This window comes from Zootoca vivipara, chromosome 7 (genome assembly GCF_965207765.1).
Source record: "Zootoca vivipara chromosome 7, rZooViv2.hap1.1, whole genome shotgun sequence".
Taxonomy (NCBI): domain Eukaryota; kingdom Metazoa; phylum Chordata; class Lepidosauria; order Squamata; family Lacertidae; genus Zootoca; species Zootoca vivipara.
The window spans coordinates 76,493,275-76,516,630 of NC_142590.1; the positions used below are offsets into that span (position 1 = coordinate 76,493,275).

Consider the following 23,356-nt stretch of genomic DNA (forward strand, 5'->3'; position numbering starts at 1 on the left):
AGCCCACAGCTCATTAATTTCAACCAATGAACTAGACCACCAAATGCCCATTGACTGAATGCAACCCAGATCCTGGTGCCCAGGCAGGGTGAGCAAGCAGTTCCTCCCCATACTGTAAATCTTTGGGGAGGGGGCGGGGGCTCCCTTGCTTCCGAGCACAGGAGCCAACTCCTAGGGGCAGAGGTGCCTTCAGCCCCCTCCCAGGCCTCCCTCCCTCCAATAAAATCTGTGAGTGGGCCAGCCATCATCTTGTGATCGATGATGGAGGGCGGGGCTTATTTACCCCCCCAATATTTTATTCAAGTTGACCCCCCTGCTAAACACGCGAGGGGGGGGGTCATCGTGCTGCTCGCCGCTCCGCTCTGCACTAAGCATCGCCAGCTCCCCAGAGCGTCCTGCTCCTTTAAACGCCGCCTGAGCGCCTTCTAATCCCCGCGGAAGGGGGGAAGGTCAGCGCGCAGGGAGCGGAGCGCACACCGCTTTGGGGTGGGGCGAGCGCAGGTTCGAGCGCTGGCTAAAGGTCGCCCTGGGCTGCTCCCTTTCCAGATCCGCTTTCGGAAACTTTCACGCGCGGGCCGGATGTTCAGCTGGGCGGCGGCGGCGGCAACAACAACAGCTCTTCTCCAGGCAAGCGCTGCCCAACTTGCGCACCGGAGCACTTTGCGCGTGGGCTCCGCGCAGCATCCCCCGCCGCACCCGACATCTAGGCAGTCCGCGCGGTCTTGCCCCCGCCCACCTTCTTCCTATTAATTCCCATTCTGATCTTGAATCCCACCGGATCCGCTCCGGTCTCAGTCCCGGATCGAGCGCCTTTTCGGCCGAGAGTAGCTGGTGCTCGGCGCTGCGCAGGTCCGTCGGCGTCGCCCTTTCGACTTGAACCTCGCGGGTGGCAAGATCATGCGGGCGCGCCCCTGCTGGACGTTGCGCGCGGGGCTGCTGCTGTTCCTAGCAGCGCCGGAGGCGGAGGGCGGCTGCGCGGCGCTTGGGCGCTGCTGCGCGGGCCGGAGCATGGCGTGCGTGAGCACCGGCTGGAGGGCGGACGGGTCCCACGGGCCCTGCTACTGCGACCAGGCGTGCCCTTACACCCTGGACTGCTGCCAGGACTACCGGCAGGTGTGCCCAGGTGGGTAAGGAGCAGGAGGAGTAAGGGAGGGGGATGCTACACCTGAGGATGGAAGGTCCAGCTCAGGTAGGGTTAGGGATGGGGGACCTGTGGGTGTTTTCTTTTCTTAGATTCCCCTCGTCTCTCACCATGGGGTTTGATGGCTGGGGCTGATGGGAGCTGGAAGGCCACAGACTCGCGCTTCCAGTGCTAAGCCAAATTCAGCACCTGCAAGGGGGCTGGACTAGATGATCCTTGGGGAACCCTTCCAACGCTACAATTCTATGACCTGCTTAGAAAGAGCAGTGCCTTTTTTTCAGAGGGCCGGATGGATCCCACCCAGAAAGGGAACTGGGATTGAAACTCAAGGGTGAAAAAATGACCCTAGTGTAGCCAATTCAAATGGACTACAGCACTTCTGTGAATGTTTTTTGGCTTATTGTCCAGATGAGAAACTTATGACCTTCCAAATGCAGTTGTGCTCTGACTCTCATCCACCTCATCTTGTTAGGGCTAGGGCTGATGGAAGTTCAAAAACTTTTGTAGGGCTGCAGGTTCTACATCCCTGAATTTAAGAGTACTAGAGGGAGCCGGAGGTTACAGAGCCCAGGTGGAAAATTATTGACAGTCTGCTCCTACCTATGCTTTTTCAAAACTAAATCCCACTGATTTGCACAGGAGTTACTCCCGAGGCAGCATGCATAGGATTGTAGCTGTTCCATGTGGTCTTAAACATGTTTTACTTGGAGATAAGTACTCTCGAGTTCAGTGGGAGTTAACCCCTGAATAAAAGTGTTTCCTTTTAAAGTAAAGGATTGCAACTTCGGGGAAGCGATAGCGGCTTATGGCTTTCTTGTGCTGGAAATTAGATACCAATGAATCTCAATGTTCTAGGAGGCTGCTCTTCAGAGATGAGGACATTTGAGTGCTGTTGACATGTGTATTGTCATAAAAATAGGGAGAGTTGCATTCAGAACTTTTTCTTTATTAAAAAGATCAATAACATTCTGTGTAAAAGCATAAGCTATGCAAATTGTGCTGTTTTATCCTGCTGTTGCAAGGCATCAAAAAGAGCTAACACATGGTACTGAAGCCCCGTGTGCACAATTATTCGTAGTGTTTGGAGCATATGCCACAACTCAAGGCATTCGTAATGGCCTGGAGTAACTGCAATGGTTCTCTTAATACTACTTTAAACACACACACACACACACACACACACACACACACACACACTGAGCATGTCAAGATTTTCTTCCCGTTTCCCAAATACAGGCAAATAGGAATTTCCTAAATCTTGACTTTTCTAAAGCTGAGGTTCTCAGCATATTGGATGTTTTACTTAATGCCAAATTCTGCTTCTGCATTCCCCCCACCCCAACATGCAACCCATCCCATCCCTATAATAATCTTTACTTCCCATAACTCTTAGTACAACCTTCCAGGAGACAAACATTGGTATTTTTTATTAGGCAAATGAAAACATGGGGTCCTTTTTTTTTTAAAGGGAACATATGTAAAAGAAAATTCAAGCAAAACAGAATTATCCCTCTCCACAAAATGCAGGTTGCTTGATTAGCCTTTATTAGAACTACTGAAGCATAAGTCCCTTTCCTTTGTGCCTCATCAATCCATATTCTCAACTGGTGCCATCTTGTGGCATTTTGAAGAAATGGCACAATATTGTCCTACATGTGGTACCGTAGTTTGAAGATAGACTTGCTGACACTCGGGTGGGGTGTTTGTGGCAAAAGCCAGAAACTGGAGAGCCAGTTTCTTCTCTCTGTGGTCATCTTTTTTTTGGGCGACTGAGAGGGCTGGAAGATGTCTGGATCCACACATATACTTGAAAACTGCCTTGCATTACACGTCCAGAGTAATTGCGTGGAATAGGGAATTGTTTTATATTCCTGCATGGTTACGAAGCTCAGGCTGGCAGGTTCTCCCAAGTGCAGTGGAATGAAGTGGAAGGGTGCTGAGGTGGTAAAATGAGCTGCCTCCTGCTGGTGGGGAACCAATTTTTTTTTTAAAAAAGTAATTCCCTATGTAAACAGGCAGATGACCCTGTAAGTAGAAAACTTGGCAGTTGAAAGTGGTATCAGGATTGCTTCAAACGCATATTGTGAATGTGGGCTAAGTTGGGACACCTATATGCTGGCACTCCTGGCTTGGCAGGAATGGATCAGAAATGCTATTTGAGAAGAATGCCAGCCTGGAAATGCATGGAATTGATAACAATTGTGAGTTTTGTCCTCTTCCTCCTCCTCCTCCTCCTCCTCCTCCTCCTCCTCCTCCTCCTCCTCCTCTCCTCAGTGGTCTCCTGCGTGGTCTCTGAGTGGAGCGAATGGAGCAGCTGTGCAGAGACTTGCAAGGCAGCGTACCGTGTGAGGAGGAGGCACATCATCCGGGAACCAAGAAATGGCGGAGAAGCCTGCCCTCCTCTCGAGGACAAGGCTGGCTGTTTTGAGTATTGGACTCTGCAAGGAACAGAGTGCAAGCAGCCCTTCAGTAAGTGGAGAAGGGCACGGGTGGAGTGGGGGAAAACAGATTCTTGGCAGAAAAAAGGTTTCAAAGGCCTGCTTTTGGATGCATTCAAAATTAAATTGTCCCCCCTCCAAAAAAGTCTTGTTAGAGCATTTCTTCTGGTTATGGTACTTTTGTTTTGTTCTACTGCATCAGTAAGTGTAAGAAAGTTATTGACTCATGTCAGGGGCCTCTCGCTTAACAGGGGTATTCCATATTTGGCTGGGTTTCTTCCCCTGCTCTGCAGGTTTGGTAGCTACACAGAGTCACAGAATTGGAAAGGGACCAGAAGGGTCATCTGGTCCAACACCCAGCAGTGCAGGAATCTTTGGCCCAACGTGGGGCTCAAACCCATGACCCTGAGATGAAGAGTCTCATGCTCTAGCGACTGAGCTATCCCAGAAGCAAGCAAGCAAGTGCTGCAGTTTATAATGCCCCATGCTTAATCCTCGACACATTCATAATTAGAGTGGAAAAAAGGGAGATTATCCTGCCCTGCACCACACACAAAATAGCTTTAGATGCACGTTTGCGCTTGGAGAGCAGTTGCCTATGTCCCTCTTCTAGAGTAAAATGGGATGATGCAAAGTGACATCTAGCATAAGGATTGGTCAAGGTGTTCTAAGTTCCTTCGCTGCAGAGCAGCCAAAGAAGTCTGATCACTGTAGTCCAAGCGTTTGTAACCTTGAGGCTGAATTACCGCAATGCACTCTAGGTGGGGCTGCCCTTGGGCTTGGCCTCCCTCCTAGTTCCACAGAAGGTTGCCTTCCATCAGCAGAAGAGTTGAAGGCTACTCCTATATATCCCTTGAGATGTCACGAGCCTCTGTGTTGCTTTTGCCGCAACAGACTAACATGGCTACTTCTCTGAAAACTGTACTTGTACAAGAGGATATGTTGGGGCTGGGTGGCCTCTCCATTCAAATTATGGCTGTCACCTGCTTAGAGAAATTACAGTGAGTTTAAGACTGTGATTCTAACCCAGGTTATCTGGGAGTAAGCCCCACTGAATTCATTTCTGAGCAGAGGGGGTTAGGATTGTGCTGTTGGTCTATTTATTTAATTAAATCTGCATGTGAGAGACAACGGTAACATTCACACATTACATTCGTACAAACTTTGTCCACAGGTAGTTGAGTTGTACACTTGTACCGTAATTCACATGTTAATATTCAGTGAAAATAGTCTACGTGCTTGTGCACACAATAGTTGAGCTGTATGAATGAACAAGTGCAACACTTTCACACTAACACTTGTGCGCTTGTAGAGACCGCCTGCACCTGTGTTCAGTGCAATGTGTGAACAACACTATCCAGAATCTTAAAGCCGTGGTGGGCAGAATACAGGCTTATTGGATCCAGTGTCAGATGCAGAAGGTATCTGAATACCAGATGCTGAGAATCAAAGTGTGTGTGTGTGTGGAGGGTGTGTGTGTGCTATTGTGCTCTCACATCCAGCTTGTAGGCTTCCCATAGTTATCTGGTTGGTCACTGTCAGAACAGGATGCTGGACTAAGTGGACCTTTGGCTTGATCCAGAAAGGCTCATCTCATATTCTCCTGTTTTACTAGATCCCCAAGAGCTATTAACCAGAGGCAGGTGCAACAGGCCGTACAGTTAGAATTCAAGAACAGGGTTCCTCTGAGCACATTCTGAGCCTAGGAAATTGTCTTCAGCGCAGGAACTCTCTGAGTCCATAGCCCATTCTCACAAAAGCATGGTCCTAGTTGGATCTCTTCATTTCAGCATCTCTTCATTTCAGCAGCCTAATTTAGGTGGAACAACTCATTTTACTGTAGATATTGTCAAAACAACTGGTGTCAACAATCTTTGCTGTGCTACTGGAAATCAACCAGGGACCTGTGATCTCTAGCTTCTGCCCACCCTTTCCCCAAACAACTGGCCCTTTTCTGGTGTACTTGTTTAGACTGACTATTATTTTTCTTCTGCCTTTTTATTTTTTTTGTTTGTTTTGAAAAACAACAACAAACAAACCAGTGTTTCTGAGACCAAAATAAAATCTGTAGGCTGGAGAAGAGCTTAAGTGGTATATTTCTAAATGGGGATATTATTAAAATAGCTTGCTCCCTCCAGCGTAGTTTCCGGGATGATAATTAGCAGGCCTGTTTGTACGGACAACAAGGGGGGGTTTTGTGGGCAGAGGGTACTCATTTCTGCCCAGCGGAATGATGAATAATCACCAGCGGTTTGAGAATGTGGGAGAGAACTCTCTCTCTCTGATTCCCTGCCAGAGGGGAAAATGACACGGCATTAAAGACCGCAAATGTCCCAGTTGTTATTGTTCTGCAGATGCAGGCGGGCTCGGGGCTCCATTGTCACTTATCATGTCTGCTGTGTTTTCCTTTTCCCCCTTTGATGTGAGCAGTCCCAGCATTAATAACCACTGGAGGCTATGGGAAAGCAAGGAGAAAGCGAGCTGTGTCCATTGAGAATGAAAGAGCCGGGTAAGTAATGAGCTGCTCGAGGAGTCTACAGCATTGCTGTCCTCCTGTGGGTCACGCTATGGCCTGGAGCTCATAGAATGAAATGACACAAGTCTAGATTCACAGGCCTGGAAGACATACTGGTACAGCCTTTGGCCCATTTCCCTGGTGCAAAGCCCACCTCCAGCCCATATATTCCCCGCAGCCTCCTGCTTATACATAGAACTGTGCTTTAAGTTGCATTTTTCATTCATATGGTCACGATCCCTGTAACTACACCGCTGTAATAGGCCAAACACATTTTGACAAAGTCTTCCTCGGCAGCCTTATTAAAAACGTTAACTATTCAGCTGGTTAGGTCTTGGCTTCTGAGCTGCAGCGGCTTAAAGGAGGAGAGAAAAATACACATAGGGTCCTGAATAAGTACAGATGTCTCCCCAACTTACGCACAATGGAACCACAGTGCAACCACGTATACGCGCAGAGCCAGGAAGTATTTAAGTAAATTGATTAAAAGTGCAAAAAGGAGCAAAATGGCCCCAAAAGAGCAGGAAAGGAGCTAGCAATCCCATGAAACTTTGCACCAGTCGTTGAGGCCTGTGAAGAGTTGGGAGTTTGAGAAAGGAGTGATTGTGGTGGATTTTTGTGAATTTTTGGCAGAGGTTTTGTTTGTCTACAGGCTTTATAGATGGCGTTCTCCACAATACATGATTTCATGTATATGAGTGGTACCTGGGAACATAATCCCTGTGTAGGTGGAGAGATGCCTGTACTGCAGGTTGGCCAAATAAATTTCAAAAAGCCTCCTGCAAATAATGGATGTAGAGTTGAAGGGTGGCATTCAGCTCAGTTTTACTCTTGAGTATACCCACTGGAACTTAGTCCTGTTCATTAATTTTAGCAGGCATAGTCTTGAGTAAAACATTCCACCTGAAGACATTGTTGAAATGCATTTGGCCCAGTAATTATAGTGTGGCACCCAAGGTACTGCACCTCCCCTGACACATGATACACATATTTATTTTTGTAAGTAAGCCTTACACAGACCCTGGGTGAGCGTTTGGAACCCCTGGAATCTTGCACAGTTCGGAGATTGGGGTGGCATGCAACCCTATTCTACTCTCTTCCCATGGCAGGTACTGTGTCGAATTTCAGCTCATGGCCATCACAGAAGGGTGTCTGTGTGGGAACAGCTCTTACACTCATTGGATGAAATATCTCAGCGAAGGACATCTGGTGTGTGTTGAGTGCCAGCACCCAGCTTTGGATTCCAGGAACCTGCACTGCTCAGGGGATGGCAGCGGAGCCAAAAAGTAAAGAGTTGACCGTTCTGCTTTTGCTGAGTTGGAAATGTTTTGTTGTTGGGAAAATTGCATCCCCGTCTTCTAAACGTCTATACTGCCTAGCACAGGGGTGGGGTGACTTTTTCAGTTCCGGGGAGCTGCGTTCGCTTCTGGGTAACTTTCGTGTGTGTGTGTGTGTGTGTCACATGGTAGTGATGGATGGGGCAAAAGGAAGAAGTGGACTAGGCAATGAATGTGAATTTTCCTTTGTACAAGTTACAGGTAGGTAGCCGTGTTGGTCTGCCGTAGTCGAAACAAAAACTAAAAAAATTCCTTCCAGTAGCACCTTAGAGACCAACTAAGTTTGTCATAGGTATGAGCTTTCGTGTGCATGCACACTGAAGAAGATTTGAAGTATCTGAAGAAGTGTGCATGCACAAGAAAGCTCATACCTATGACAAACTTAGTTGCTCTCTAAGGTGCTACTGGAAGGAATTTTTTGTTTCCTTTGTACAGTGGGTTACTTTCTACACACACTGGCTGTAGAAAAGAAGATATGTAGGTGTGAGCTGGCAGAGGGCAGATTGAGACTGGTGGGGCAGCGTCCCATTTGCCCCAATGGACCAGCCTCCGCTGCCCTTTAGGTCTTCAAAAGTAAGCACCAGCGCCTTAAATTGACCTCAAAATATGAATGTACATCCTTCAAAATAAGTGTGATATGAATGACTCCAGCTATGCGCATGCAACTTGATGTTGCAATCCTCCAGAACATGCATGCATGAATCCAGCTGCAATCGGCTCTACCCACTTACCTAGGAGTAAGCCCTATTGAACCTAGCGGGATTTACTTCTGAGTAGGCACTTAAAGGATTGCGTTGTTGGCCTGTCCTGACCGTCGAAAGCAAGCTGGCTTGACTCGAGCCGTTCTTAATGCATAGGAACTTGGAAGCTAAATCTGCCCTGGCTGTTGTTGTGATAGTGCTCATTCAAGAACATTTTAAACAACAAATAAGTTTGTATGAAACAGCACATTCTTCTACGTAGCATTTTATCAGCAGTATTGAGCAAGAAAAGTACTGCTAGGTATTCTCCCCGCGCCTCCCTGAAGTCTTCAGTAGAGAACTGCAGTTATTTTGATAAGGCAGCAATAACAGCCACTGTAGCTTTCTGGAGAGGCCATAAAAAGCAATAAAAATGTAAGAGGAGTACTGAGTTTGCTATTTAGTATATAGGATGATTCTAGTCCTCTTCAGGCATTCATCTTATGAGCTCAGTCAATGGAGGCGCAAGGGGGAGAGATTTAAGAATGAGTGTGTTAGCTCAGCCCCTACCTCCTCCATGAATTGGAGAGTGAATGTCTGCAGCAGTGGGCCTGTTTTACCTGTGTGTGTAGGTTACTTGCCTGATGTCAAACTCTGGGAAACCAGGGTTCTGCATTTCCTGGAAGCCTCCATGAGTACAGAAGGCTCTAATCTGCAGACTGCCGTTCCTGAATCATGTGCCCATGGGGGATTAGGCTGTTTGTCACAATGGTTATATTACTTCTGGTGTCAGAGGCAATATTTATTTATTTTTTAAAAAAACTACTTTAAAAAATCTTATCTTTTTGGTTTTTTTGATCAGGAGCATACAATTCAGTGACATACAGGAATAAAGACAAATTAACTAATGCAATTAAATTAATGCAGAGACCTTGAGCCTGGTCTGAAACAGTCATCGCAGGCAAAACCAGATGAAGCCATAGTCAGAGAGACCTGGTGCATGTTGGGTTTGCCATAGGTATTTGGCCACTGTGACAACATAATGCTGGACTAGACATGCCTTCGGTCTGATCCAGACGGGCTGCCTTTTTCTGCTCACAGAAGGCAAATGCCTGAAAAGGGCTCACGTGGAATTTCCAGGTTCAGAGAGAAAATGCCCCTGAATTCCAGTTGCCATGAAGGAAGAGCAAGGGAAGCCCTGCTTTTGGCATCCGCAGAGACCCCCATGGGAAATGGGATGCAGTGTGGGGAGGGTATAGATGGACCTTTGGTCCAGTCTATCAGGGCTGCTCTGAAGCTAAGAGCAAATAACTGCTGGGGAAAAAATGTTTGGTTCTCAAACTTTGTCCCAGCACTTGCATGCCACTGTGAGGAGAGGGCCAAATGAAGAGGAACCAGTAATGGAAAGGAAACTCTGATTCTTAACATGTATTGAACTTTGATCATTCAATATTTGGAAGCAGGGAGGGGTGGCCACACTTGATCCAGCCCAGACATTATGTTTCTGCAATGAAAACCTGAATCCTTTTAACCAATGTGATCTTTTCAACCCCTTGAACCGTCTACATGCTGAAGAGTAGTCCCAGCTTTCAGAATGGCCTTGCTCTTTTTAATTGCTTTGTGTTCGTTGCCACTTTCATTTTCAGCTGCGTCCTCCTATTGTGCATGGTATCCCCCCCCCCCCGCCTTGCTCCTTAAAACTCAAAAGCATTTCCACCACTTTCTTAGGCAAGTTATCTTTCCCTTTAGAACAAGCAAATCTCGGTTCCTTTTTTCTTTGCTTCTTTTAAGACTTGGGGCTCGTCCCCACATCCACTTGACACATGCTTTCCAGGTACAGGTCCAAGTGGTTTTCCTTTCTTTTCTAGGGAAAACTTGCTCTTCAGTGTTGAATCAGAGCAAATGTTTAATTGCTGTTTGCTCGGATAGAGTGCTAAAAAGTGGTTTTCCTGGGGGGGGGGGCAACAGAGACCAGAGCTAGTGAGGATGAACCCTTCGTGAACTAATCTCTGCTTTGAAAGTAAGAAAAGAGTAGTTGGTCTGAGAATGACACCTCTTGCTAAACCTCTTAGGAAGTGCTTCACCCGTTATGAAGCTGGCTTAATGGATTGATCCAATTTCAGGCTCGCGTGTGTACGGTTCAAAGCATTTTGTTGAATTAGCTGAGCCACGTTCGGAATGTCTCGCAAGGTCATGTCTCGTGCATCTGGGCCGGTGCATCGATATTCCTCCCCTCCTTGTTTCTTCCAGAAATAGGCTGTGAAGGGCTGGCCAAATCAGCTGGGGGACGTGATGGCACGATGATCTGCCAGTCTCAGTCATTTGAGAATGGAGAGCAGCTGGGGAGCAGCCTCTAGAATGAGTGGGAAAGAGAGCCTGCAGCCGGGAGACTCTTCATCTTTTCCAAGGGTACAATGAAGGGGAAAGATGGCCCTCTAAGAAAAAACGTGGGTGTTGAGGGCCAATGGGCTTGGGAGCCAAAATGGGGCCACTGAGAAACAAGTGTGAGATAAACTGGCATGTTTGGTGGAACTTCAAGTTTTGCAGGCATACAAACAAAAAGAACTCCAAGGGATACCCACCCAAGAAAAGCCCCCTTAAGGTGCCCAGTGTCTATCGAATGTGTCACTTGGAAAAAGAAAAACAGAAATGGTGTGTGGTTGGAATTTTTGCCTAAAAGCAGTTTCTGTGCAGCAACAGCTTGCCAGCATATTCTGTCTTGGTGTAACTGGAGACAAGTTATGCCATTATGAACCCATACAGTACCCAAGTCAGTTAAAAAACTAGATTCTGAGAGCTGCAGAAACCTTACAGGGTGCTACAATCTTAGTGGCTGTGCCTTCCTCCAACAAGTACATTAAAGCCTAAAACGACCAGCCTTTAAAATGATGTAGTGATTTTTTTTAAAAAAATGGAGCATTTAAGAAATGATACTAGAAAGTTCAGACCTGAGTAAGCACAATTGACATTTGCAGAGAGCATGCACTGGGAATTGCTGGAAAAGGCAGTGTCTCCTGCAAGCCTGCAAGGATTAGTTGTTCCTTATAGTTTGCAGTAAGATGTGTTCACAGTGGAATGTGGTTTTGTTATGGACATTTATGTACATGCAGATGGGGAAGGGTATAAGGAACTGTTTTCCCAAGTATAACCTTGTTTACATGGAGGGGCAAGTAGTATAATTTGTCCCTCAGCAAAGGCAAATACCGTATTTTTTACTCCATAAGACGCACCAGACCATAAGATGCACCTAGTTTTCTGAGAAGGAAAGGGGGAAAGCCTCGTTTTAGGGGGGATCAGCTCACAGTTGTGCAGCTTCTTTTGCAAAGAGGAAAAGCCCCATTTTTAAAGGATCAGCTCAAAGTTGTTGAGTTTACTTTGCAAAGGGAAAAAATCCTGTTCAACTTAGTTCTGCAGCTGCTGATAATCTAATCAGACAGATAATCCAATCAGCCAGTCACATGTTGCTGGGGAAACAAACAGACTCCCTCTGCAGAACATTCAACAATGGAGGCTTGGGCAAGGGGGCGGGGCCGGAAGGGAGCTAGAGCTCCTTATCTCCCTCCCCATCTCTTGCAATCAGTTGCTGAGGGCTTCCTCTTTCCCTCTTGTTAGCCTTTAGCTCTTTCTTAAAAAAAAGAGCACAATCTGCTTTTTGCCCCTGGGAAATTCGGCTCCAGGGACCACGCAAGTGATTAAATATGATTGCTCAGTGGTAGCCACTTCAAATTGGCCTTCACAATGTCCGTTGTAAAGCTGTGGGCAGGATTAAGCGGAGTTGTTGTGCACGAGGAGACCTTGTTCTACTTGTGCACACCCTACTTAATTCCTCCCTAATTCCACCGATTTCTTTTCTTTGAACATTTACTAGTGGGTGGAGGTCTAGTTTAAAAAAAAAGAAATCTGCCTCAAACATGGAGAGAAAGGGGGAGAATATAAAAACTCGCGACACATCATTGTTAAAATACAGAATAATTTTAAAAGGCAGCATAATAAAAATACTCAATAAAGCAATCCCATTAAAAATAATAATAAAACTAATGGACCTGTTAGTGCATTTAGTGCTGTACTGAAAATTTCTTCTTCAGTTCTTCCCTCACCAACCACTCTTCAGTTAATGAGGTGGGTGGGGAAACACATTCAGAAAAGGAAAGAAAATGACAGTTGTCTGTAACTTTGGCGCTTTTCTGGGTGCCTATGTTTTGTGGGGGGGAAAGCAGAGTCCCACGAACTTATTGCACGGTTCTGGTACTGGATATTAAGGAATTGAGGATACATTAAGATCTAAAGGTGCTGATACAGAACTTACTCTTCCACGCAAAATAACCGTGCAGTTGTTTGCATCAGTGCCTTTGGAGCCCCCATTGGTTCATCTCTCCCTGTAATGTTTGCTCTGAGGGCGTTTTTGGCCCTGCTCCCTGAGATGCTTTTTATCTGAAAATGCTATGGATAGAGAGCGTGGGATATAATGCCCACAAGCCTATACACCACGCTGAGCTATTCCTGCTACTTGTGACAAATTAAGGAGATCGCACGGTGTCCCTTTGAAGCAACATCGAAGTGATAAAAACCACTTCGGACCTGCAGGTTGAGAGATTGAAACACAAGTGCACAGTGTACTTCATTGCACTTCAGTACAGTACAGTTATCTCTGTTTGAAACTCCGGCATCTGGGAGGTGTTTGCTGTGTTTTCAGCGCTTCAGAATTACCAGGTGTTGAGTGTCCCTGCCATTCTCAAGGGCCTTTAGTCTGTGAGTACGGATTGAGGAATGCTTTTTTGAAGTACAAGCAAAAGCCAAGATTAATTCAACTCTCTTTGTATGGTCACCTGTAGATGCATGACTTGTTTGTGTGTTTTCGACGATGCTTTTGGGCGAAGTTGAATGCATTGTATCAACGCTTGGCTCTGCTTTTTTTTTGTTCCAGGAACCAGCTACTGCACTGGCAGGCCGTAGGAAACCCAAGATGCAGAGGGACCTGGAGGCGAGTTCGCCAGCTGCACACTTGCTCCTGCCCTTCTGTCCACAGCTTCTTGTTCATCTGACTTTCACGTAGTTGTCCCTCTGCCTTGAGCCTGCATCTCCTCCTTGGTTCTCCTTAATAGAAGTTCAGCTGTGAACAGCCACAGTTGGGAGGCCAACAGATATATTCTAAGATCAGCGTACCTGCTGCTTTAAGGAACTGTCACTTGGCGACACAGGACATTCTTCTTGAGACTCAAGCTGAAGTTATTGGTATGTTAAAGAAGCAGGAAATCTGTGCAGGAGAGACCTGGGAGAGGAAGGTTTGAGGCTGGCAGGCTAACAGGACCATGCTGACAAGTGAGCAGTAGAGATCAAAACCTAGGGAGAACCCTTGGATTGGACCATAGCCCCATCTTGTCCAGCATCCTGTTCTCACTGTGGCCAACCAGATACCTGTGAGATGAGTGAGCTCATCCCAAACTCGGGTTCATCCTGAAATGTGCTGAGTCATCATTTTTTTTTATTTGGAGGTAATGTCATGTCACTTGGTCAGCTCCACCTCCCACAGACCCCTAAACCTCCACCCCCTTCTACACAGTCTGGGGTTGATGCAGTGAGGCTCCAGAACAAATGAGGCACTATAAGAGGAAATCTGATCCTCTCCACCTTTCTTAGAATCATAGAGTTGGAGGAGACCACAAGGGCCATCCAGTCCAACTCCCTGCCAAGCAGGAAACACCATCAAAGCATTCTTGACAAATGCCTGTCAAGCCTCTGCTTAAAGACCTCCAAAGAAGGAGACTCCACCACACTCCTTGGTAGCAAATTTCACTGCCGAACAGCTCTTACTGTCAGGAAGTTCTTCCTAATGTTTAGGTGGAATCTTCTTTCTTGAAGTTTGAATCCATTGCTCCGTGTCTGCTTCTCTGGAGCAGCAGAAAACAATCTTTCTCCCTCCTCCATATGACATCCTTTCTCCCTCCTCCATATGACATCTTCTTCCCCTGTTCTCCAGCATCACCGTAAGCATCCTTTTATTGGTATGCTGCCTTTCCGTAGTTAAAACTATGCTCAACCCAAGCCCATTATGATCACAGGGAGTAGAAAAACCCCACTGGCCTCTGGGAAATGTATTGGCAGGCGATAAACTGGGGATTCTGCTGTGTGGATTACATCCAAGCCAGAGGAGAACTTGGAGGCTTGTAATGTCCACCACTCCTTTGACTCAGGTTTTTACAAGCCCCTGAAACTCAGGCCTGAAAGTGGAGCACCCTGGTCAAGGTCGGGTAGATTCTGCATGTGTAGGAGGAAAGGGTTGAATGTGTGATACTGAGCACAGAACTCTGCTTCCTATGAATGCTGGAGATTCCCAGGAACATAGGAAACTGCCCATTTGCCTATCTAGCTCACTATTGTCTGCACTGACCGGCAGCCCAACCTGGAGATGCTGGAAATTGAACTAATCCAAAATGTGGCAGCTAGACTGGTGATTGGGTGTAGCCGCTTAGACCATATAACCCATTTAACCAGGCCTTTGGTTGATTTGATTGACATCCTGTGCCATTTTAAAATGTGCCCCCCCCCGGGTGTGTGTGTGTGTTATTGGATTGTTTTTATTTTGCTTGTGTATTTTGTGGTTTCGTATTTTGATTTTATTCTGTGAACCGCTCTGAGACCTCCGGGTTTAGGGCGGTATATAAATTCAATAAATAATAATAATAAATATATAACACCAGTCCTAAAGGATCTTCACTGGCTCCCAGTATGTTTCCAAGACCTTAAAGCCCTCAACAGCCTCGGCCCAGTATACCTGAAGGAGTGTCTCCACCTCCATCATTCAACCCAGACACGGAGGTCCAGCTTTGACGGCCTTCTGCGAGAAGTGAGGTTACAGGGAACCAGGCAAGAGGGCCTCCTAGGCAGTGGCGCCCTCCCTGTGGAATGCCCTCCCATCAGATGTCAGGGAGATAAAGAATTACACAACTTTTCGAAAACATCTGAAGGCAGTCCTGTTCAGGGAAGTTTTTAATGTCTTATATTTTGTTATTTATTTGCTGGGAGCTGCCCTAAGTGGCTGAGGAAACCCAGCCAGATGGGTGGGGGTACAAACAATAAAATTACTACTACTCCTACTCCTACTAAACAGGCCTTCTGCATGCAAAGCAGATGTTGTACCTTTCACCCACAATTTTATACTTTAAATGCAAGTTTCTAGCCCCTATGGCTGCTGCCAACATATGCTTGGAATATCTGGTGAAATCTTGCAAGGTTAGAGCAGGTGGTTGAGTAAGATTTCCATGGGAGCAGGGCATCAGTTCATAGAATCATAGAGTTGGAAGAGACCACAAGGGCCATCCAGTCCAATCCCCTGCCAAGCAGGAAACACCATCAAAGCATTCCTGACAGGTGGCTGTCAAGCCTCCGCTTAAAGACCTCCAAAGGAGACTCCACCACACTCCTTGGCAGCAAATTCCACTGCCGAACAGCTCTTACTGTCAGGAAGTTCTTTCTAATGTTTAGGTGGAATCTTCTTTCTTGAAGTTTGAATCCATTGCTCCGTGTCCGCTTCTCTGGAGCAGCAGAAAACAATCTTTCTCCCTCCTCCATATGACATCCTTTAATATATTTGAACATGGCTATCATATCACCCCTTAACCTTCTCTTCTCCAGGCTAAACATACTCAGCTCCCTAAGTCGTTCCTCATAAGGCATCGTTTCCAGGCCTTTGACCATTTTGGTTGCCCCCTTCTGGACACGTTCCAGCTTGTCAGTATCCTTCTTGAACTGTGGTGCCCAGAACTGGACAGAGTACTCCAGGTGAGGTCTGACCAGAGCAGAATACAGTGGTACTATTACTTCCCTTGATCTAGATGCTACACTCCTATTGATGCAGCCCAGAATTGCATTGGCTTTTTTAGCTGCTGCATCACACTGCTGACTCATGTCAAGTTTGTGGTCTACCAAGACTCCTAGATCCTTTTCACATGTACTGCTCTCAAGCCAAGTGTCTCCCATCCTGTATTTGTGCCTTTCTTTCTTTTTTTTGCCCAAGTGTAGTACTTTACATTTTTCCTTGTTAAAATTCATCTTGTTTGCTTTGGCCCAGTTGTCTAATCTGTTAAGGTCATTTTGAAGTGTGATCCTGTCCTCTGGGGTATTAGCCACCGCTCCCAATTTGGTGTCGTCTGCAAACTTGCTCAGGATGCCCTCAAGCCCATCATCCAAGTCATTGATGAAGATGTTGAATAAGACTGGGCCCAAGACAGAACCCTGTGGTACCCCACTAGTCACCACTCTCCAGGATGAGGAGCAGCCATTGATGAGCACCCTTTGGGTTCGGTCAGTCAGCCAGTTACAAATCCACTGAATGGTAGCATTGTCTAGCCCGCATTTTACCAGCTTCTTTACAAGAATATCATGGGGCACCTTGTCAAAGGCCTTGCTGAAATCAAGATAGGCTACATCCACAGCATTCCCTTCATCTACCAGGCTTCTAATTCTGTCAAAAAATGAGATCAGATTAGTCTGACATGACTTATTTTTCAGAAACCCATGCTGACTTTTAGTGATCGCAGAGTTTCTTTCTAGGTGCTCAGTTTTATGGGTAGCTTCTTCCTTTTCCTTGAACTAGCAGTAAGTAGCAGGATAATTTCTGCATCCCCTTGTCTGCAATTAATTAATTACAGGGGACGTAAGGTAAAGGTAAAGGGACCCCCTGACCATTAGGTCCAGCCGTGACCGACTCTGGGGTTGCGGCACTCATCTCGCGTTATTGGCCGAGGGAGCTGCGTACAGCTTCCGGGTCATGTGGCCAGCATGACAAAGCCGCTTCTGGCGAACCAGAGCAGCACACGGAAACGCCGTTTACCTTCCCGCTGTAGTGGTACCTATTTATCTACTTGCACTTTGACGTGCTTTCGAACTGCTAGGTTGGCAGGGGATGTAGCTGCACATTATCCTTAAATTGGTGGAAAAAAATGAGTTCTCAAAGAAGCTTTAGCCTTTGGGCCAAATTATACATTCTTCAGGTGTTCCATGATATGTATTCCCCCCCCCCATAAAGGGTTATTGGTGGATTTATTTTTCACTTTATTTTATTTAAACAATTGACAGTACATACCACTTAACTACAATAGTTTCTAAGCGATTTACAAGGATGGGAGATTGGGGGAGGGTTGAACACCCACACTCATAATTGCTGCAACTCCAGTTAAATTTGGCTTTGGGCACTTGCTTTAAACTGAAAAGAGAAACGACATTTGTTTTATTTATTTATTTGGGGGGGGGGAAGGAATTCTGCCACAGATCTCCTGCCTAACATGAACTTTGACCCAATGTCCCTGTGTACTCTTTTTGCAACTGGGGAGCACCCTCCCAGATTATTTGAGGAACAAGGAAATGGAATATAGGCTTGGGTTAGTTCCCATTGATTGACAGAGCCTTACAAACCACTCAAAACATCCTTGTGAAGCTTAGATACACTTGACCTTTCACTCATTGGTGGAAGTTGGGGAGGTTAAGAACTTGGCTGTCTTTGGCTAACTTGTGAAGTAGTTTACACAGTGTCAATCTAGGCATGTCGCTTGAGATCTGGGATTACAAACGCCTATTGTTTAAGAAGAAAAAAAACAATATTTGGGGCCCTAGAATTGGATTAGTATCATGATGCTGGTGCTCCATTTTCCTGAATAAATATTGCCCCCCCCACCCCCAAATTGTAATTTAGGAAATTGGTGGTGGTGGTAGGGAGATCATTCTCCTTCTGACTGCCACAGTTCCAGATGCCACAACTTCCTTAGAAGTTGCTATTAACTTCTGTCTTGGGTAGACAGTGGAAGAGAGCACCTTTGCGGGTGAAGTCAAACTGTTGGAAGGTTGCTGCACCGGTTGTGGCTGTAGAGACTAATAGGGGAGAGACATGTTTTGTTGCAGCTGGGGCAGATGAAGGTTATACTGACTGGGTAGACATAGTATTGCCCTGTTCAATAGAAAAATAATAATCTTCTGTGCACCTGTGGCATGGCAAACCTTATTCTGAAATAATTTGGACCTGGAAACACTGGAAGTTTTTTCCCCCATTTGCAGGCTTTGTATTTTGAAAGAGCCCATCAAAACTAATATTTATGGAAAGTTTTACCTATTGCTGTTTCTTTTTCTTCCAGTTAAGGGGAATGGTTGCATTTACAGCACTGGAGTTGGCTATTCTCACGTTTCCTCTGAAGAAGTGGTGGTGGGGAACTGCGTGGGGATTTCAACATAGCCATCTAGAGACCAAGAGATGGGGGAAACACCTGAGGACCACAACTTCCATCATCCCTGACCATTGGCCATGCTGGCTGGAGATGATGGGATCTGGAGTCCATTAAAAGGATACATCTGCCATTGGAACAGCCACAATGCTTTATGGCAGGCATCCCCAAACTTCGGCCCTCTAGATGTTTCGGACTACAATTCCCACCTTCCCTGACCACTGGTCCTCTTAGCTAGGGATCATGGGAGTTGTAGGCCAAAACATCTGGAGGGCCGCAGTTTGGGGATGCCTGCTTTATGGTCTCATATTCAAGCAGAGAACATTTTAAAGGAAACTTTGGGGTGTTTTCATGCAAAATACAAATGTTATATTTTTTGTGTGTGTTTTTGGGGGTGGGGGGATCACATCTCCAGTCTAAGTCTTTTCAAATGTTAAAGTAGACATGTGGTACAGTCCTGTACTATGTTGGAATGGGGATTTGCTGTTTGAAAGTGCTTCCTCATTTCAGTAGCTAGGGGCGTACCCAGGATAAAAATTAGGGGGGGCGGGGGCAAGGGGCGGGAGGGGAGGGGCCACAGTGGGAATGTGGGTGGGGCTACGTTGCCTGCGCCTCCCCGGTCTTCCGAGGAGGCGGCCCCAGGCTCCCGCTCCCGGCGTGAAGCTCCAGAGGCGCGAGGGGAACGTGAGCCTGTGGCTGCCTCCTCCGCTCACGCTCCCTACTCCTGGTTAGCGCTCCTCCGCTTACGCTCCCCGCGCGCCTCTGGAGCTTCACGCCGGGAGCGGGAGCCTGGGGCTGCCGCGCCTGCGCCCCTCAGCCTTTTGCTTCTGGGGGGGGGGGCAATTGCCCCCTCCTGCCCCCCCGCCTACGCCCATATCAGTAGCTGCTGGATGGGCACTCATTTAGCCTCCTCCATGACATTTGGCTTAATTCAAATTGCTGGCAGCTCTCTGTAAGAACAGAGAGAGTTGTTGATGGGAAGAAGCAGCTGGACTGAGGGACCAGTTTTATGAAGGCAGGAGGAGGGATGGAGGTGTTTGATTCCATTCACACTTAAATGCAAACCTACCAAATTCATACTTTTCAAAACAATATGTGATTAGAAATGCAACCATCTTTTGAAACTGGCACTTCTCCAAATTTTGCAGTGAAGTTCTCCAGAATGTATATGTATGTTTTTGTACACCAGAGAAAACAGTGTATAAAGTGCACAAATTAGACAAATCACATACAAAATGCATTTTGTTATGGAACATGACATACAAAGATGTGTAAGCAAGGAAAAATTCACTCTGAAATGCAGGCAGTTTTTTTATGAGATTTTTTAAATAAAAAATCTACAAATTGCTGTGGAGATGGTGGCGAAGATTTGAAAAAAATATGAAACTGGGAGAACCAAAATGGACAGATCTAGTCCTTTCCACCCAAGAGTCTGTGGCTGGGATCATCCTATACAATTCATGTGTGCGACTACTTTTCATTGAATTTCTCCACAAATACTGCAAGTTCAAAAAAGGAGGCCTATAATCTACAGAATTGGTACTGCAGTGAAATCCAGTGAATTTATCTTCTCCACAAGAGGGCAGCATCCACTCCTTGCTTCAATATCAGCAGTAAGACCATTATAAAAGTAAATTCTGTTTGTTTGTTTTTTAAAAGGAGTGTAAGTGGGGAAGCAAATTGATTTTAAAATGTGGGGGACAGAGATGTTTCAAATGGGACACATTTCTGCCTACAAGTTAAAGCAGACATACAACACAAGACTCTAAGACACTTTATCCCCATCTATTCCTGCAATATGCCCTATATACAATAGTGTTTGGGTTTTTTTTTAAAATAAAATAAATGTAAACCTAATGCTATTGGAAAAACAAGGTTTAAATCAGGCATCCCCAAACTGCGGCCCTCCAGATGTATTGGCCTACAACTCCCATGATCCCTAGCTAACAGGACCAGTGGTCAGGGAAGATGGGAATTGTAGTCCAAAACATCTAGAGGGCCGAAGTTTGGGGATGCCTGGTTTAAATCCTGCTCAAAATGTCTTTACACTATAAACAAGACAGGCGGCCTTGCACCCAAAAGTGCGTTTTCCCGAGATGGCAGATCTTCCCATGACAACACCATGACCTCTTTGCCATTGGCTATCAGTAAGAGAGCAGCTGCCATTGTGAATGGGTGAAACCCATAAGCTCAGCCATGTATTTATGTGAAGAACCTCCTTTCCATTAAGGGATTGTATCTATGTATATGGTGGCCTTTGGTTGGAGAGATTTACCTTCAATCCAAGAGCATTGTTGGTGGGGGAATTTGTTCTACTTAGCAGCAGCTGATGGCTACAAAAACGGGCAGTTGCACCCGCACAATAATTTGCCACAGCAGGCATACAGAGTTGTGCAGTGTGCGTAAAATAAATTTTACTGTGTTCAAATGGGTGGGGTGAGGGGGGGGGTTGAGGTGGTGCGTCTACTGTGCATAATACAGTGGTACCTCGGTTTATGAACACAATTGGTTCCGGAAGTCTGTTCATAAACTGAAGCGTTCATAAACTGAAGCGAACTTTCCCATTGAAAGTAATGGAAAGTGGATTAATCCGTTCCAGACGGGTCCGCGGAGTACTTAAACTGAAGCGTTCATAAACTGAAGCATGGGTGTAATTGGTTCCGGAAGTCTGTTCATAAACTGAAGCGTTCATAAACTGAAGCGAACTTTCCCATTGAAAGTAATGGAAATTAATTAATCCGTTCCAGATGGGTCCGCGGTGTTCATAAACCGAAAATTAATAAACCGAGGTGTTCATAAACCGAGGTTCCACTGTATTGTAGCCTTCCTTATTTAGGATGGCAGCATACTTGCATTGGACCCGTTTCCTATTCAGGTTGAACACAGAGCACCAGGTACTGTATGTAGCGTGAAGGCATCAACAGTTGGAAGAGCAAAGGCAGAGATAAACTAGTTTGATATTATTTTAAAGGGTTAGTTCTGTTATTGGTATGGCTGACAACAGATTGGCAGGAGGTTCTGGTCAGCTGGGAGTTAGCTGTCAGTGAGGAAGATGGTTGGTATTTGATAGCTGGAGGAATTGGAAATAAAAGTAGTTCTGAAGGCATTTTCGCCCTGCGTAGGCCTGAACCCTGCACATAAAGACAAATCTCTTGTTTTATTTCTCCTCCGTGTATACACTGTTCTTGGTCCCTTTGTTACCGGTGAAGGATTATCAGTTTCTTTCTCTCTCTGTATTCTGCCTGCTTTATTCCAGTCGCAAAGCACAACACAAGCCTACTCCTCCCTTTACGCACTTGTTTATTTCAGAGGATTCCTACCTACCCTTAGAACAAACCGACGAATGCGCTTTGGGCTGCAGAAGTGGTCCTGCAAAAAAGCACCCAAATCTTAAACTGCCAGAGACCAGGCCAGATGATGACAACTATCGACACACTTCTATCTAGAGGAGGAAGCACCACATCCTGGGAGCTGCCCCAGAGAATGCTCTCTCTAGGGCTGCCATCCCTCACGCTTCTGAGGGAGAAATGTGCAAGGGAAGAGTATCATGTGCACACAGGGCTTCCTTCAAGGGAGGCAGGTAAGGACTTTCCGGTGGTCCTGTTAAGCTTCGTGAGGAGGGCCTACCTGGCAGAGAAGCTGACTTTTTCTCTTACTCCCCCTTTAACTGTAAAGCTCATTGGCACCCGCCCAGCCGCCGCCATTTTGTTTCTATCTCACACAGCACTGCAGACGATGTGTCTGGCACATGGTGGGAAGGCTAAAATGATGGCCACCAGGAGAACTGCAGCTCTCCGCCAGCGGATCCCAAGACTGGGCAGGCATCAGTGGGCCCTGTTGCCACTGGACAACCATGCCCGTATCTCTTTTGTGTTATTGTATTTGCATAGTCCAGAATTAAGCCTGGTCTTCACATCCTATGGCTGATCATCAATATCACCTCCTCCTCCTCCTCCTCCTCCTCCTCCTTCCTTGTTTTATTTGTTTTATTTTCATTCAAGCCTATCCACACATAACCAAATGCGTATATAAAAATATTCATCAAACTACAGTATTACAGTATGAAAATTTTGCTGCTATAAATTTAATAAATCAACAACAATCTCTTACTTTTTAATAAGTACCGCAAATGGATAAAGAACCTTTCTTTATTCTCATTATAAATCCTCCAGTTATTCCTTAATTATTTATCCAATTTCTTGGCCCTGGAATATAATACTATAAAACTTGAAAAATGTATCCAGGGATTTGTTTATTTGTTTAGCTATACTGTGATTAAATGAAAAGGACCCAAATTATTATATCAACTAATTATACTGCACAATGACTGCCTGTTTCCTTTTCTATACTTCCCCAGTCAGGAGAAACTTGAAGGCCTTTTTCTTTATCCAAGCTCCCCCTATGGATAGTTGGCATTTTATGCTGCACCTGTGGTTTTATGTGTGTTTTTATCTGCTGCTCTATTTTGTTTTTTTTATTTTGTTGATGTATCTGTTACTCCTTGACTATACGTTGTTTTACCATTTTATAGTTTCCTGCTGCCTTTGTGCTATTCATTATTGCCTGTTCATTTGTATATTTTATTATACATTTTGTTATTTCCAAAATTTATTTCCTGTTTTTTAAGCTGAGTAGCGTTTTAAATCAGTTTGCAACAGAATAAAAACAAACAAACAATTTTGAGCTGGGGTTGATAGAACCATTTCTTAACAAGCAGCCCAAGATGTAATTAAGACTTAGCCACAGAACCTCATCAGCTTCACTAGTCAAATCCTGGCTGTAGTCCTCGTAGATTTCTTCTGTCTGGTTAGTTAAAAATAATCCTAAAGCATTTCATAGCAGAAGTGAAGATTGTCTAATGGCACATACAATTACTTCAGCAGTTGAATATTACCACCAAACCATAGCTGCCAAGTACCCCGTATTTCCCGGGAAACCCCAGTTTTTCCTTACCGTTTCCCGGTGGTCTCCCATTTCAGCTCCTCTCCCGTTAATCTCCCTTATTTTGGCTCCTGAAAATGGCCGGCGCCGGAA

At 45.7% G+C, this 23,356-nt stretch overlaps 1 protein-coding gene across 1 annotated transcript; it reads left to right on the plus strand.

The window, feature by feature from the left end:
• Positions 1-434: 434 nt before the first annotated feature.
• Positions 435-14,808, plus strand: LOC118088446 (somatomedin-B and thrombospondin type-1 domain-containing protein). The gene is made up of 5 exons (XM_035122110.3): positions 435-1,123; positions 3,416-3,610; positions 6,010-6,088; positions 7,204-7,380; positions 13,036-14,808. The coding sequence occupies exons 1-5, from the start codon at positions 898-900 to the stop codon at positions 13,151-13,153; spliced, it is 795 nt and encodes a 264-aa protein (XP_034978001.1). The 5' UTR covers positions 435-897; the 3' UTR covers positions 13,154-14,808.
• Positions 14,809-23,356: the final 8,548 nt, after the last annotated feature.

What these genes read in the sequence shown, in the direction of transcription:
- LOC118088446 (XM_035122110.3), top strand. Translation starts at nt 898, where the DNA reads ATGCGGGCGCGCCCCTGCTGGACGTTGCGCGCGGGGCTGCTGCTGTTC. An exon ending in ATTGAGAATGAAAGAGCCGG is followed by an intron (nt 6,089 to 7,203) that starts GTAAGTAATGAG and finishes TTCCCATGGCAG; the next exon opens with GTACTGTGTCGAATTTCAGC. An exon ending in GATGGCAGCGGAGCCAAAAA is followed by an intron (nt 7,381 to 13,035) that starts GTAAAGAGTTGA and finishes TTTTTGTTCCAG; the next exon opens with GAACCAGCTACTGCACTGGC.